At 57.3% G+C, this 14,378-nt stretch overlaps 1 protein-coding gene across 1 annotated transcript; it reads right to left on the reverse strand.

Moving 5' to 3' along the window:
- Positions 1-6,730: 6,730 nt before the first annotated feature.
- LOC101940590 (mitochondrial ubiquitin ligase activator of nfkb 1-A-like) lies at positions 6,731-10,935 on the reverse strand. Its single transcript, XM_005284012.4, has 5 exons — positions 10,797-10,935; positions 10,547-10,686; positions 9,454-9,541; positions 8,928-9,048; positions 6,731-8,554 (listed from the first exon to the last, which is right to left on the reverse strand). The coding sequence occupies exons 2-5, from the start codon at positions 10,661-10,663 to the stop codon at positions 7,828-7,830; spliced, it is 1,053 nt and encodes a 350-aa protein (XP_005284069.1). The 5' UTR covers positions 10,664-10,686; positions 10,797-10,935; the 3' UTR covers positions 6,731-7,827.
- Positions 10,936-14,378: the final 3,443 nt, after the last annotated feature.

A 14,378-nucleotide genomic window follows, 5' to 3' on the forward strand; every position in this document is an offset into this window, starting at 1 on the left:
CCAGTTCCACATTACCAGGCAGCTCTTTCTAATCAAGCACATTTATTCTTAAGGTGAAAGCATTACAGAAAAAACATATTAAAAGCAGTAAAAGAACCTACCCACGTGCTAATAAGCTTACCGGAGATCACCTGCAACCCCAACAAGGGCGCTGGCTGGTGATCCGTCCTTCAGACCTCATGTGGGGTTTTTTCCTGTGGTTACAAGTTTGCAACTGCTTTTGCTCAGAACACGACTGCCCACAAATAGTTCATTCTTTCCTTTATACAGCTGGGACCTTTGATCTGGTCCACGTTACAGGTGATCAGCAGACAAAGGTCCTTTCCTCAGGGCTGGGGTTTTGCCTAACTAGAGGGAGATACATTTGCATTCACCTCCCCTTAGAGATTCCTGCTTATAGGGCCAGTGCAAGGATGTTTTGCACCCTAGGTGAAACTTCCACCTTGCGCCCTCCCCCTCCCTGAGCGCTGCGGCAGCTCTCCGCCCTGAGGTGCCCGCCCCTCTGCCCTGAGGCACCCCCCCTGCAGCATCTCCCCCCCTCCACCCTGAGGCGCCCCCGCCCCGTGGCAGCTCCCCACCCCCCCAGGCCCGGGGAGCGTGCGGCAGCTCACCTCTGCTCTGCCCCCTCCCTGAGCCCTGCGGCAGCTCCCCACCCCCCTTCCGCCCTGAGGCGTGCCCCCCCCCACGGCAGCTCCCCTGCCCCCCCCCCCCAAGTTGCACACAATCCAACAATCACACACAAATGTTGCATTTTTAATACAATGGACTCCAAAGACACTTCAAGGTAATTCAGTTGGGTTTTTCAAAGATATTGCAGGAATCCTCACAGGGCCTTGTGCCTCATTTTGCGGCTTTCTGCTGGAGAGAGGGTATTTACAAGGGAGGCCCTAAGCAGGGGGAGGGCAGTTTTGCTGATCTCTGACCTTGGCAACAGCAGGCGGGTTGCGTTCACCCCCCACACACACACCATCCCTGCTTGCATTGGGAGGTCCTGCTGAACCTTCAACAAACTGAGCGTTCTGGACTAGTTGTTAGGCCTCAGAGTTAAATCTGCATCAGCAAAAACCAAAGCGTTCCAAAGCCCTTTGAATTCCAGCCCCTCCCCATCTCCTTTCCTCAGACATCTCTTCCTTGGTAGCTGCAATGTCCCAGTGCAGGGAATTGTCTGGGAAATTCCAGGGCTTTCTGGGAAAATAGTCCTGTCTTGCCTACCCTTTCTAATGCACCAAACAAAGGGGCAAGACCCCCTTACAGACAAGCAGCTCTGCTTTCAGACATTGCAAAGCAGCCAAAAAGGGCCCCCTTTCCCTTCCTTTTGTAAGGCTTCTTGAGTTACAGGGCCCTTCTTGGTGGGTATGGACAAGCATGCCGGGCTGGGTGTATCTGGAGGTGAGCAAACACACCAGTCCCGTGGGATAAGACATAAGAGGAGGAAACTGGGATAGAGTGCCAAGGGGTGAGAGTGATGGATTCCCTGAGGTGGGAAATGGGAGGGCGCTGGTGAGACAGCAGGAAGGTGGGGGCGGGGCTATCATCTGTCAGTCATATCCATGGAGACCAGCTGCCTGGGCAGTGAATTCCCCGCTCCCTCCTGGGGGCAGTGGCACAAGGTGACTGACTGGGATGCTGCCCTTGGTGTCCCTCCCCCTTGGGCACAGTGGCTTCCTTGGCTTGTCATTCCTTTTAGATGCTACTCCCTACTCTTGCCCCAGGGAATCTGCCCCAGGAGGCTGCAGCCTGTCAGGGAGAAGGCAGCCCCAAGCCCAGCTGCGAATGGGCTGAGAGCGCGGGTGGAGGGACCGGCAGCTGGAATCGGGGCTGAACTCTGTGTTGGATGATGCCCTGGACTGAATCCCCCTCACCCCCCATGCCTTAGGCTCCCCACAGGCCATGCTCGGTGAGTTCACTGCTACAGAACCTCCTGTGATGCCTCCAACAACTCTGAGCAGTCTCCTGCCCAGGTGCTGCCATAGAGTCACTGCACGCAGCATGGGCAGAAGCAGGCTGGTAGATCCTGCCTAGCCCCACCAACAACCAGTTGCTTCTGCCTCCTGCTAAGGGAAGTGACCATTGCCAGAGGCAGGAAATCAGAAGGCACCGACCAGTGCTCTGATCTGAGAGGCGGGATCCTGAACTGGAAGGACCAATGGTGGAGGATAGACTAGACCTCCTAATGGGTCTTCTCCAGCCCTAGCTCCTATGAACAGTCTGATCCAGTCTCTGCTCGGAAGTGGGCTGCCCGGTTCTATGGACCAGCAATCCGATGAGGTGACGGGAGCAGCTGATGTAGAGGGAGCTGGTGTTGGAGGCCATGTGTCCTGTGGGAGGGGTGCTGAAGCACTCACAAGGGGAATTCGCTGCCCATCCCCGCCTCATCTGCCCAGTGAACTGAACTCTGGCACTGAGAGGACACAAACAAGGTGGGCCGCCATAGGGGCTCTGCTGCCTCCCGCCCTCACTCGCTCGCTCACACCAAATGTTCTCTGCACATTGGGAGCCGTGTTCCTGGCAACCAATTCTTCCCCCATCTGGTGTTTGTCTCCTTCCTAAAATACCTCACGCTGGGAGGCTAATGCTGAGGAGAGATTTAACTCCCAAGGGAACTGGGTCTCCTCTCCTCCCCACTCCACAGCGCCTCAGTTATTAAACTGGAGGATAGAACGGACCCGGCTGGGGTCTGTCCTGTACACACTGCTGGGACTAGAAGGTGCCCTGTGATGGAGTGATAGCTCATGGTTTGGCCTGGTGTGGTGTCATGGATCCAGGGGCAAGGGCCCTTTTCACCCTCTGCTACCTCCGAAGCTCAGTCACTGACTGAACTCAACTGGCCCCTGTGGCTCTCTGGGGAATTCGCCTCTCAGAGCACTGGTCCCATGTTCTCAGCTGCATAACCCGTGTTCCGCACCCTCTGAAGTCAGAGCCACCACCTTGTTGGGGGTGGGCCTTGTAGCAACTGGTCTGAAAGGGAGTGAGGTCATCCTGGTAGGGGCAACCATGACGGAGTGAGGTTGAGAGGGCTTCTTAGTCACTGATGCTGCCCAGGTGCAGCCAGAACCAGCCCAAACCTTCCAGTAAAGAGGCCTTCACCCTGCAGTGGCATGGGCAGGGCTGAGTCTATTCTGTTCTATACAAGTTCTTATGCCGTGCTTATCACCGTACTATCTGTACCTGCTGGTCATGCACTGAGCAACATGACCAACATCAGTTGCGTGTTTGTTCCCTCATCCTCTCCCCAGGAAGAGAAGTTAGGGCAGGAGTGCTGTTATATCTCTCACACTCTCCCCCTCCCTTGTAGGTTTGTTAGAGAAGGCAGGTCAAAGAAATACACCATGCATTTAGAGAAGGAGTTGGTGACTCTTGTGATGGGGCATAGTTCCTTGGGGGGGCATTCATTCCAGTCTTGGGGCAATGCTGGGGAGGCCTTTGTCTGGCTGGGGGCTGGGCAGGACTGATGGGGGTGGAGGGGCCATGCTGGGGAGGGTTTCCCTCTACAAAGGGCTGGCAGGGAAGACCTGCTTATGGGGGAGTGGGAGGTTCTTTTGATCTTACTGAACATTTGTGTTGCAGTTCATGTGGCTACATGCAATTATCCATAGGCCTTTGCAGTGAGAGGAGAGAATGAAAGTAACAGTGATTGACTAATGGTCTGTCCAAGAAGCTGGATCTATCCAGGGAACCCTATAGACTCAGGTAGGTTCCACATGAGTCCTTGGGCTATTTTCAGGGGTCTGTTGCAACAGCTTTCCACAAATGACACACAGCATTCTAAAGCCAGGCCTACCAGCCCCCTGCATATAAAAAAAATCAGGCCTGAAAAAATGACCAGATTGGCCCTAAATAAATAAACAAACCCCGAAAAACCAAACAAACCCCCAAACCCATTAGACTTTAAATCAATAAGCCATGTTGGGCTCTTTTCATTGCCTTCCCAGTTCGGCATCATGTTTTCAAGATTTTCTTCTCTGCACCCGGGGGGGGGGGGGGGGGGGGGGGGGGGGGCCTAGCAACTTAAAAGCTAAGATTCTCCCCTGCTCATGTGACTCTGGGAGCTGGGGCTTTAAGAAACAAATCGCCAATGGCGAGCAACTGGCCCCAGGAGCAGCCACTCCCCTCTCAGGGCCAACACCAGGCTGTGGCTCCGGGACGGCACCTTGGTGCCTCTTCACGTGCTGTGCAGCTGGGCGCGTTGCCTGAGCCTGCTGTCAGTGAGCTCGGGGCCCTGGCTAGTCCATCCCTCCCCCCTCCCCCCCAGGTGCCTCCGTGTTATGAAAATAAACGACGAGCTCCAGAGATGCCAAACACGCTGGGATGGGTTTCCAAGGCAACCGGAGTGTGTGAGCAGGAACAGCGGTGGAGAAGGCTGGTGTGGGGTTGCCATAGCGACAGGAAGAGCCAGCTTGGCTTTTCCAAACCTTGCTCCAGTTCCATCACCTCCTTCGGTGGCTGCCGGCCCGGGCCCCGCTGCCGGCCCGTGTGGCTTTTGTCCCATCCCTGCTCGCCAGCAGCAGGGAGAGTTACCTGCGCAGGGAGTTGGGGGTAAGCGGCCAGCAGGCTGGCCATGCTGAATGGCAGAGGGGTCATGCCCCCCAGTCAGGACAGGGGAGGGAGCTGCTACTTCCCCACCTGCCTAAGCAATGGGACGCCCCACCCCATGCACCCATTGCCCTGCTCTCCCTTGCTATAGGAACTCTCAGCAGGCAGGACCTAGGCCGTAAGGCTGGGGATCAGCGGGGTTCCCCTGCTCTAGGGGCCCACAACAGGACGGGACCTGGCTGCTCACAATGAAGGATCAGTCGAGTGGCCGGCACCTTTAGAGAGGGGCTCACGGCCGCAGCCCTGCTCTAGGTGAGTAGTTCTGTCTCCCCGTGGCTCACCCTACACTCAGGGGGCCCATCCTCAGATTCCCTGTCTTTTTTTTTTTTTTTCCCCCTCTGCCTCTGCAGCGGCTGAAGACCACGTCCCTATGAATCCAACCCTAGGCCCATTGCACCTCGCCTCCTGCCATCCCTCTGCAAACGCTGTCCCCTCACACCCCCTGCTGGAGGCAGCCAGGAGTGCTTCCGCAATCGAGACTGCCATTAGTGCATTGCAGAGCAAAAATGTTCATTCATTCCTGCAGGCCCTCAGCCTGATCCCACGCACGGGGCGGGAGAAGGCACGGAAGTGTCCATGCCGGGAGCAGCAGTTGAGATCTATGTTCGCTGCACCGCCCCCCACTCATCGTTCAGTCCCAGAACACCCCAGTGCTTGGGCCAGGTCCAATTTCCAATCGCTCCTGTGCTAAGCCTCCCTCAGGAAAGGGTGGGAGTCCATACTCTGCTGCCCCCACACTGCGCCAGGAACGTGGGGTTTGTGGCCGCAGGAGTCACCCTCTCCCTCCGTACTGCTCCAGGGAGGCAGCTACGTTCCAGCTCAGGTGCGCAGACGATGTTTGCAGTCGCAGGCGCTGTGGGGTTTTGAGACTCACTGCTGTGAGGAGGTGACTGAGTCGGCGGCTAGTAACGAGCAGGGCCCAGCAGCACCGGCACAGACCCAGGACATAACAGCAAAACCCATTGGGGAACTTGCTGGCCTCTTGTACCTGACTCATCGCTCCACCTGCGCAGCCACCGAGTGGGGAGCTCTTGGGACCCCCCAGTCCCTGGGGGACAGACCACCAGGGGAAGGGGAGCTTCTATAGAGGGAGGGGGCCCAAGGAAATAATATCACTATGCAAAGGGGGGGTTGGGGAAGGAGTGTGATGGAACAGCAACGAGCTTCCCCAGCAGCACCATCTTCAGTGACTACCTGCTCTCTGCTAAGGGTAAGTCAACACCAGTGATCCCAGGCTCTGACTTGTTTTCGCCCAACACCACCTCCCACAAAAAACCCCGAACAGCTGACCCAGGGTTGGTGGGGCTTTGAGCCCAGGCGTTTACACAGCTGGGGAGCAGGGGGGTTAGAGCCCAGGGCCCTGGTTTAACGTGGGCTGGAACCTGCCCACTTTGCAAAATGACTCGTATTGACATCCTCCAGTGCCTGCCGACAAACACCCCGCAAGGACAGCCAAGGTCTCCTGCTGTTGGCTGGACTAGAATCCTGGAGCATCTCAGCACAAACCCCCGTGGGCTCTGCCCCCAGCCACACACAGGTGAGTGGGGAAACACTGAGGCCACAGTACCATGGGGAAGGGCTTTGCTGTGGGGATATCCACAGCTGGGCTAGGCAAACCCAGGCACTAAGCACTCAGGGTAACTATGCTGTAAAGACATGTCCTAAGTTTCCTCCATGCAGGGTCCCCTTTTAGTGGAGGTGTTTTCCCGGCATGCCTTTCTGGGGCTGGCCCTTTAAATATGGGTGAGCCAAACTACTGCATCCCTAAAGTAGCCATTTTGTAACAGGCTGCATCTCCCTCCCTGCCTGCTGGTAAGTACCTGTGGGGATCTCCCCTCCCAGTGGGGTTTCATCTGCACTCCTATGTTGCCTGGGGCTGTTGAATTGTTTTGTACCTGTGGGGCTGGAGTGTTGAAAACCAGCTAGTAAGTGGGCCAGGGTGAGTACAAGGCTCTGTAATGAGTAACTCGCCTCCTGAGAGAGCGATCCTGTGAAAGTCCTGCGCTGTGGTAGAGCATTTCTCCCCCTTGGGCCTGTCTAGGTGATCCACGCAGCAGCTATGTCCCCCCACACCGCTCTTAAAAGTTAGCCCATTCTTTTACTAGGGTGTGGCTTAAAGAAAGACACAAGCCCAGCCTCTGATCCTTCTCTTTATAAATAATGACCAACATTGATTCAGGGAGTCCTCCTCCTGGGATCCAACAGCTGGGGGCGGTCAGAAGCCAGGGCTGCTGCAATCCACCCTCCCATGCTTCAGCTGTGGCACTGCCTCAAACTCCCACATGTGGGTGTAAAGGGGGTTCAAGAGTTGGATGGTGAGGGCGGCACAGGGCCCCGGCTGCTGGCCTCACTCACAGGGGAAGCCTCTTCAATTCAATACCCTCACACAGGAGACCATGAGGGAAAGACAAACACCCTACCCCCCCCCACCCTACACACAAACACCAGACACTGCTGCTGCATGGGGCCTAGCCAGAGGAGGCACCAACCCTGGCTGTTCAGTTGTGCAATGCATGCTGCCCCCTCAGCCAGGCCCTCTCTACCCTCAAAGCCACAGCCCCAAACTACCCTGAGCCTCCCGTCAACCCCGCAGCTTCCACCGGCCTCTCCCCAGCACGTTAGCTGCACAGCAGTGACAAAGACGTGCTAGAAAAATAAACTCTAGTGTAAAATCTGGCCCCTTCGCAGGAGCAAAAACACCGTGTCCAAACTGCCTCCCCAGCCACCGACGGAGCATTGCACCGCAGGCCTGCTGGGCTCCAGTCGGCCTCTTCCTGGGGTCAGCACTGAGAAGGCCGGGCCCAGGAAGAGACTTGGAGGAAATTAGTTCCCATCAGACTCTCCTAGCAGAGCTGGGACTGCTGGGAACAGACCCACTATGAGGCTTGGGTGAGGGGGGGGAAACTCAGCAACAGCTTCGTGCTGAGTGATGCTAATTCAGGCCACATACTCCAACCACCATGTGACCAGCACTGAAGAGGGGGATCATGAGCACCCCCCCAAACCCAGCCTAGGAGGCGGTGCTTGCAGCACCCCCCCCCAGCACTATGGTTGTGAGCTCACATCCCAAGTCACTTGTGGATCACACACTGCTCCCCAAGCTGCTGGGGTTAACCCCTTGTGGATCACACACTGCCCCCCAAGCTGCTGGGGTTTTATGGGCACAGTGGTGCTGCCTAGTGCCAGGGACTTCACTGCTCTTGCCCTGGTACCGTTTGAAGCCCCTTCTCCCCCTCAGGCCTGGTAGAGGGGCACTACCCTGTCTATGGGGCTCCTGCAGATGGGGCAGGTGTGGCTAGGCAGAGCCTCGTAGCAGCGGAAGCAGCAACAGACATGGCCGCAGCATAGCAGGACGCACTCGCGGGGCCGTGTCAGGCAGATGATGCAGGCGTCCTCCGACGCATCCTCCCCAGACTCAGTCGCCGTGTCCCCGCTGCCCCACAGGGCCTCGAACTCCCGCCGCTGCTCCTCCTGCTCCTGCTTGTGCCGGCGCTGCTGATAGGCCTGGCAGAGGGCGTACAGGATCACCGCCACGCCTGTCAAGCCGCACAGCACCGCCGCCCCCTTCCAGAAGCTGCTCACTGACTCCATCTCCGCCAGCAGCGTCTGCCAGTCCCCCAGGTGCAGGAAGTAGTTGGACCCATCAGCTGGGGGCTGCAGGTGGAGGGTCCCATCTGGGTGCATGGCCAGCTCCCCGATGCCAGTCAGGCTTGCCCCCACTCGCAGCATCTCCTCTGTCTCCAGCAGGCCCTTGGGCTTCTCCCCGCTCAGGTAGTGACTGATCAGGTCTTTGAAGCCGTGGGTTGGGTGCTGGAAGCGCTCATACACAGTCTCCAGGGGCAGCCGGACAGCCCGTAGAGGGCTCTCTACACTCACCCGTGTCACTGCCTCAGCACTGGGGGATGCCAGGGCAAAGGGCACCGTGTACACCTGCTCCGAAACCACCCGCTCACTTTCATTCCTGCAACCAATCAAGAGCGCAGCAGCTGAGCCGGTGGCTCAGAAACGGGCCTCCAAAGGCCCTAGATCCCTGGTCTGCCCTCACCCCACAGGCTAACCTTGCTCTCCTACCTTACCCCACCAGCGAGTGGCCCTGGGGCACAGTCTGTGGGCCTCTGATGTAGCGGAGTCCCCAGCCCAGGCAGAACGAATCCAAACCAACCCAGGCCTGCAGAGGACACTGCAAGAAGGGAATCTGCCATAGGTGCAGCTCTGCCATGCACCGCAGATCTGCTGGCCCCATGTGCTCCCCCACACTGCCTGCTGCTGGTGCCCCTCTCTTCCCAACTGTCAGCCCATCCCTCCCTCCTGGGTCTGCCCCAATGCCCACTCACCAACTCCGGGCGAGGCTGTTCCAGATCAGTCGATGCTCCTTCAGAACTAGTTTCTGGATCACTCCCTGCAGCTCCTCGTGGTGCTGGCTGGACAGAGCCGCTTTTGCTGGCAGGACAATCCCTATGGATAACGTGGAGGGGGTGTGATCTCTGCGAGGCAAACCCTGGTTCATGGAGCATCTCCAGCGCCCAGAGCTGTCTAAAATCCCCCCAGGGTCCCTTGGGCTATAATTCAGCACAGTCCTGTAGGAGACTAGGTTTGACTAGTGGGTTGGGAGAGCTATAGCTGCTTAACTAGGAGTCCCCCTCCCCCTCCAAAAATTCAGCAAGGGGCGGTCTCCCCTCTGGGACCCAGGGAGGACATCCCAGGAGGTGTTTCTGAATGGCTACCCACATGTTGCTCTGCAGACTGTAATTCCCCAGTTCCTAGAATTGAGATTCCAAACACACCAGGAGACATGCTGCTGCTGCTGTGAAAGTCGCTGAGAGATGTGCACCAAGCTGGATAAGTGTGCAGGGATCTTACCTTCTAAGGCAACATAATGCAGACACTGGCCACTGGTGGCAGATAGCAGGTCAGGCAGACCATCATCTACCTGAAGCTTCGGGGCCTCCTGCAGAAGGAGAAACCAGAAATGAGAGTGAGCCTCAGCCACTTTCAATCTCAATGAGCTGCTACTCAGCTCCTGCTGGGGGGGAAACACCCACTCTGCCTATGCCTGGTTGTGCCCCACCTCCAGAGGCCAGTGGGTACCTCCCTCTTCCCTGGAATGTCTTTGGCCCCCAGGCTTTGCACTGTGGCATCGGTTCACTTAATCCACGTTACTCTGCAGGCCGTGGAAAGGTGGCACTAGATCAGCCCCTGGGTGATTAGGGCATGTTGCAAGGGAATAGGGCCCCTTACTGGAGTCTCATCTTTCCGTGAAGCTGACAGCCACCATCCAGCTCTAGCGCTTGCGTGGCTCTGCTGCGTTTAGCCACTGGCAGCATTTCTGCCTGTACGATTCCCACATCAGACCCATCCCTGTGCAGCGGGCCCTGCGCCAGGCATAGCTGATGAAGCATAGCGTGGCACAGACTCCTTTCCCAGCTGTGCAGGTGGGTAGTGAGGAATCCTGTGAGCCGAACTACAGAAGGGTCTAGATTGAGCGATCGGGGCAGACGTGACCTACCAAATCCCACCGTACGGTCTGTCCCGCCTTCTCTTTTAACCAGGAGATCCGGCCCACGGGGACTATCACGCCCAGCAGGCCGTACGCACTTCGGAGACTACAGGTCCCAGCATGTAGTGGCCAGCCAAGTTCTAGAAGGATACAAGTGCGCCAAGCCAGGCGAAGGCCACCGAGGTGTGCCAGAGACAGCGACGCAGAGCACCTGGTGGGATTCCCGGCATGGGGGTGCAAACAAGACGGCCAGAGCCAGGGCTGTGCTGGCTGGTATCCCTGGAGGTGGAGCGCTGCAGGCTGGGATCTGTAGGCCCCGTGGCTGAGCCCTGCAGGGCGGGGAGCAGGGTCCCCCCCTTGCACTGTTTGGACACCTGGACACCTGTTAAGGCGGCCCTGGGGCTGGGCAGCGTTTGGGGCCCGGGCAGGAGGGGAGGGCCAGGGAGCCCCAGGTACCTGGATCCGAGCCAGCGCTTTGGCCTTCTTCCTGTACAGGTAATAGAAGAGGCCGGAGAAGGCCAGGCTGGAGGCCAGGCACAGCAGCTCCCCGGAGGTGACGGGCAGGGCGTCCATGGTGCCGGGCAGGGGCGCCGCGACTGCAAGGAGAGCACACGGGGGGCTGCCCGTTAGCCCGGGGCTCCCACGTGGGGCTGGACCGGGCGGGCGGGCGGGCGGGCGCCCCGGGACCCCTTGCTGGGAGACTCACCCGGGCCTGGGAGGAACCGCCCAGCTACCGACGCCTATTAGGGTTCCAAGAGTCCAGGACCGGCTGGGAGCCACAGCCCCGCCGCGCTGCCCCCTGGGAGATGGAGTCCGGCCGCGCTCGGCTCCTGGGGGCCGCCGCGGTGCCGAGAGCTTGTGGAACTACAGCTCCCAGATTGCACCGCGCCGCGCCCTAGGGGTGCTCGGAACTACTACTCCCGTCGAGCCCTGCGCCGGGCAGACCTCAAACGGGCGTTGGGGGTGGAAGAAACCTTCGGGCCAAGGGCTTGCGGCGCCGCTCCGGGGACACAAAGGGCCGGTCCTGGGCCCCAGGGGGCGGGGCCAGGGCCAGGGGGAGGTTCAGCGGTGCAGGAGGAGGGATAGCTCAGTGGGTTAACCACTGGCCTGCTAAACCTAGGGTTGTGAGTTCAATCCTTGAGGGGGGACTGGGGTAAAAATCTGTCTGGCGATTGGTCCTGGGGTTTGGACTAGATGACCTCCTGAGGTCCCCTCCACCCCTGATATTATATGCACGCTTTTCATAGCCAAATAACCGTCTGTTTGTAATGATCCCTGACATCCAACCTTCTCCCCTGCTGCCAGGGGCAGCTCCAGCACCAGTGCAGCAAGCACATGCCTGGGGCGGTAAGCCACAGAGGGTGGCAGTTGGGCGGCTTGGCTGCGGAAGGTCTGTTGGTCCTGTGGTTTCGGCGGCAATTCGGCAGCACGTGTGCCGAAGCCATGGGACTGGCAGATTACCTGCAGAAATGCTGCCAAATCTGTGTGACTGTGGACCACCGAAGGCTGCCTGACTGCTGTGCTTGGGGCAGCAAAAAACATAGAGCTGCCCCTGCATGCTAATCCCGCTTTGCGCTCACATGCTGGTTTGTTATTGCTGGCTTGCTCCACAGACTGGTTTGTTGTGGTAAGTTGGCTGAGAAGTATTGATATTCTATTCGTGATATCGCAGGGGATGCTCAGAGCTATGCAGCTTATACAGGCTTGGTTACTGCTGGGTTGTACTTGGCTGCCTGTGGTGGTGTGTTATTGTAGGGTTGCTCAGGGCATATTGGTTTGTCAGAAGGGCAGCTTGTGTGCACTGGTCTTGAGTCGCTTATACAGACGACAGGATGTTTTTATTCCAATGCCCACTGGAGAACTGGTTCAAGGGGGAAGGAGTGGGGAGGTCTGAGAGGAGGAATGCCATTTATTAGAGCAGTGCCCGGCTGGCATTGAATGGCAGCACAGTCAGGGCTCTTCCTGAGTGGGCCACGAGCATACCTTCTATCACTGTTACCTTGTGGTACCAAAAGGTACCAGCATGAACACACAGCCAAAGCATTTACAGTCTAAAATGAGCAACATGGGAAGGGGGAGAGAGATGGTTGTATTTAAACAGACAGACCTGCATTAGCTCAACATAGATACATTTGGTTCCTAATTACATACATTAGGCCAGTGTTTTGAGAAGTGGCCTCTGTGTCTGATGCCCAGGGTGACGCACCCGAGGCCCAGATTCTACAATGGAGTCAGTGGGAATGTGGATGCTCACTGTCTTTGAAATTCAGGCCCAGGGGATGTCATGCTGCAGCATAGCCCAGCCAAGTTGTTCAAAAATCAAGAGTCAGGGCCCCAAAATCATGAGATTTTAATAAATATATAAATGGGGGGGGGTTGTTTTTGGAGCTTTTGGGGTCACATTTTCCAGTTTTTCTCTGCAACCAGGAAGGGCTAGAAATTATCTTTGACATTCAAATTGAGATCCTAACATCATCCCGTGACTCCAGGAGCTGGGGTTTTAAGTAAATCACCAAATGTTACAAATCTTGTATAATTGCAAGAGATGGGAACTCGGTTTGGCAGCCAAAGATCAGAGATGAAGGTGCCTGTTGAAAGGGGGCTAGGGCAGGCTCTAGGCCTCAGTAGGCAGCACATCACACCTTTGCATGATATTGTGTCTGATCTTGACCAAAAGGCCAAGGAGAAACTGAGTTGGTGGCTAACATGGCAAATCTAGGGATTGTATGTGAAGGAACCAAGCTGCTCACTGGAGACTGGCATTTCTCAGCAGGCTTTGGTGTGGGTGAAACCTGTCCATGACCCCCTGCCCTGGAGCAAGTGACTCATGGCTGGGAGCAGCAGGGGAATAACAGAAGCACAGGGCTTGTCTCCACTGCAGAGTGAACTCAGGCTCTTCCTAAGGTGTTGCCCCAACCTCGGTCCTGTCCACACGCACAACCTTCTCACCTAGCTGGCCTATTCTGGGGTATTGGCTGAAGCCCAGCATGGGTGCAGGCTACCCTACTGGAGTCCTGATAGTCCTCCAGTGCCTTCCCACAGTTCTCCCAGTCTGCCCAGGACAGACAAGTTCTCCCCCAATTCCCTGGGAAGGAATCATGGAGCAGCTCAGCTCACTGCAGGGCTCAGAGCCATGGGATGTGCCCCTAGCAACACATGGAGGAGTGCAGCAGGACCGGTAGCTTGGGTAGGGCTTTGCAGTGGGGAGGTGTGAAGGGGTCTGCTTATCCTGCTCTAGCCTAGACAGGGTTAAGACCGTGGTATTGACAGCGGAAGTCCCGCCTCCCTGGCAAGACTGGGCATGCTCCAAGTGCTCTAGTAGTATAAAGGGAGGGAGACCAGCTCATTCTGGGCTGGAGGTTTCAGGGGAAGGACCTGTCTGGGAAGCTCTGGCGGAGGGCTAGCCACAGCCTCTGATTGCATTGTGAATTGAAGCTGTCCCCCGCCCACCAGCACCCCGGCGCGTGGAGGAAACCCTGGAGATGACATCTCATGGGAAATCCCAACACAGACTCTGGTAGGAAGTGACCCAGGGAGGGTGACGGAGTGGTACTTCCCACCCGGGGAAACTCAGTGTTTTGGTAGGATACCCCCTCTCCCCTGCTGAGTCAGTGGCAAGCTGCTATGCCATTGTTAGAGCCCTGGGTTGGGGCCTGGTGGAGTTGGGTGGGCCTGGGCCCCCCTACCGGGGCTGCCACACCCCATAAGAGGTGCCCCAATGCTATAGACTCTGGCCGCTAGGCCCCGTGCCAAAGGGTGGCGCTATAGACTGACAGGCCACTCTGCCCTGACCCTAGGGGCGTGAACCATCACACGAGGCTAACACCTGATTAGGCTAGCCCAGGTGCATATGCCCAGGTGCCAATCAGTCAAGTTAACTGCAGCGAATACCCACAGAATGGAGAAGCAGGGAGGTTGTTCCTATACAAGTGGCTCCTGGGGAGAGGAAGGTGGGGGTTGGGTTACAGGCCCGGGTGTGTTCATAGCCAAAGAAGCTGGCATATGGGGAGGCCTCTGTCCCTCCCTTCTGCAGGAAGCCCAGCCCCCAGCGCTTCTGAGGCTGTTGGGGAAGCCGTGAGGCGGAGGAGAGGATGAAAGCCTGAGGGTGGGATGGAGTTTTCAGAGCTTTCCTTTCATTTCCTTCTAGCATCTGAGAAATTCACCAGCCACTCACTAGCTCATTTACATGTAAAAATAACCTCTCCAACCCACACTCCCAAGCCAGGTCACTTGGGTTCCATGGGTTGCAACGCTGGCAGGGGAAGCCGGCGTTTCTGGCAGCTTAGGG

This window comes from Chrysemys picta, chromosome 9 (assembly GCF_011386835.1).
Source record: "Chrysemys picta bellii isolate R12L10 chromosome 9, ASM1138683v2, whole genome shotgun sequence".
Taxonomy (NCBI): domain Eukaryota; kingdom Metazoa; phylum Chordata; order Testudines; family Emydidae; genus Chrysemys; species Chrysemys picta.

Bases quoted from the DNA above. Each gene is read 5' to 3' on its own strand.
- LOC101940590 (XM_005284012.4), bottom strand. From the start codon at position 10,663: ATGGACGCCCTGCCCGTCACCTCCGGGGAGCTGCTGTGCCTGGCCTCC. The intron at 9,542-10,546 runs GTACCTGGGGCT...CTCCTTCTGCAG, and splicing joins AAGCGCTGGCTCGGATCCAG to GAGGCCCCGAAGCTTCAGGT. The intron at 8,555-8,927 runs GTGAGTGGGCAT...GATTGGTTGCAG, and splicing joins AACAGCCTCGCCCGGAGTTG to GAATGAAAGTGAGCGGGTGG.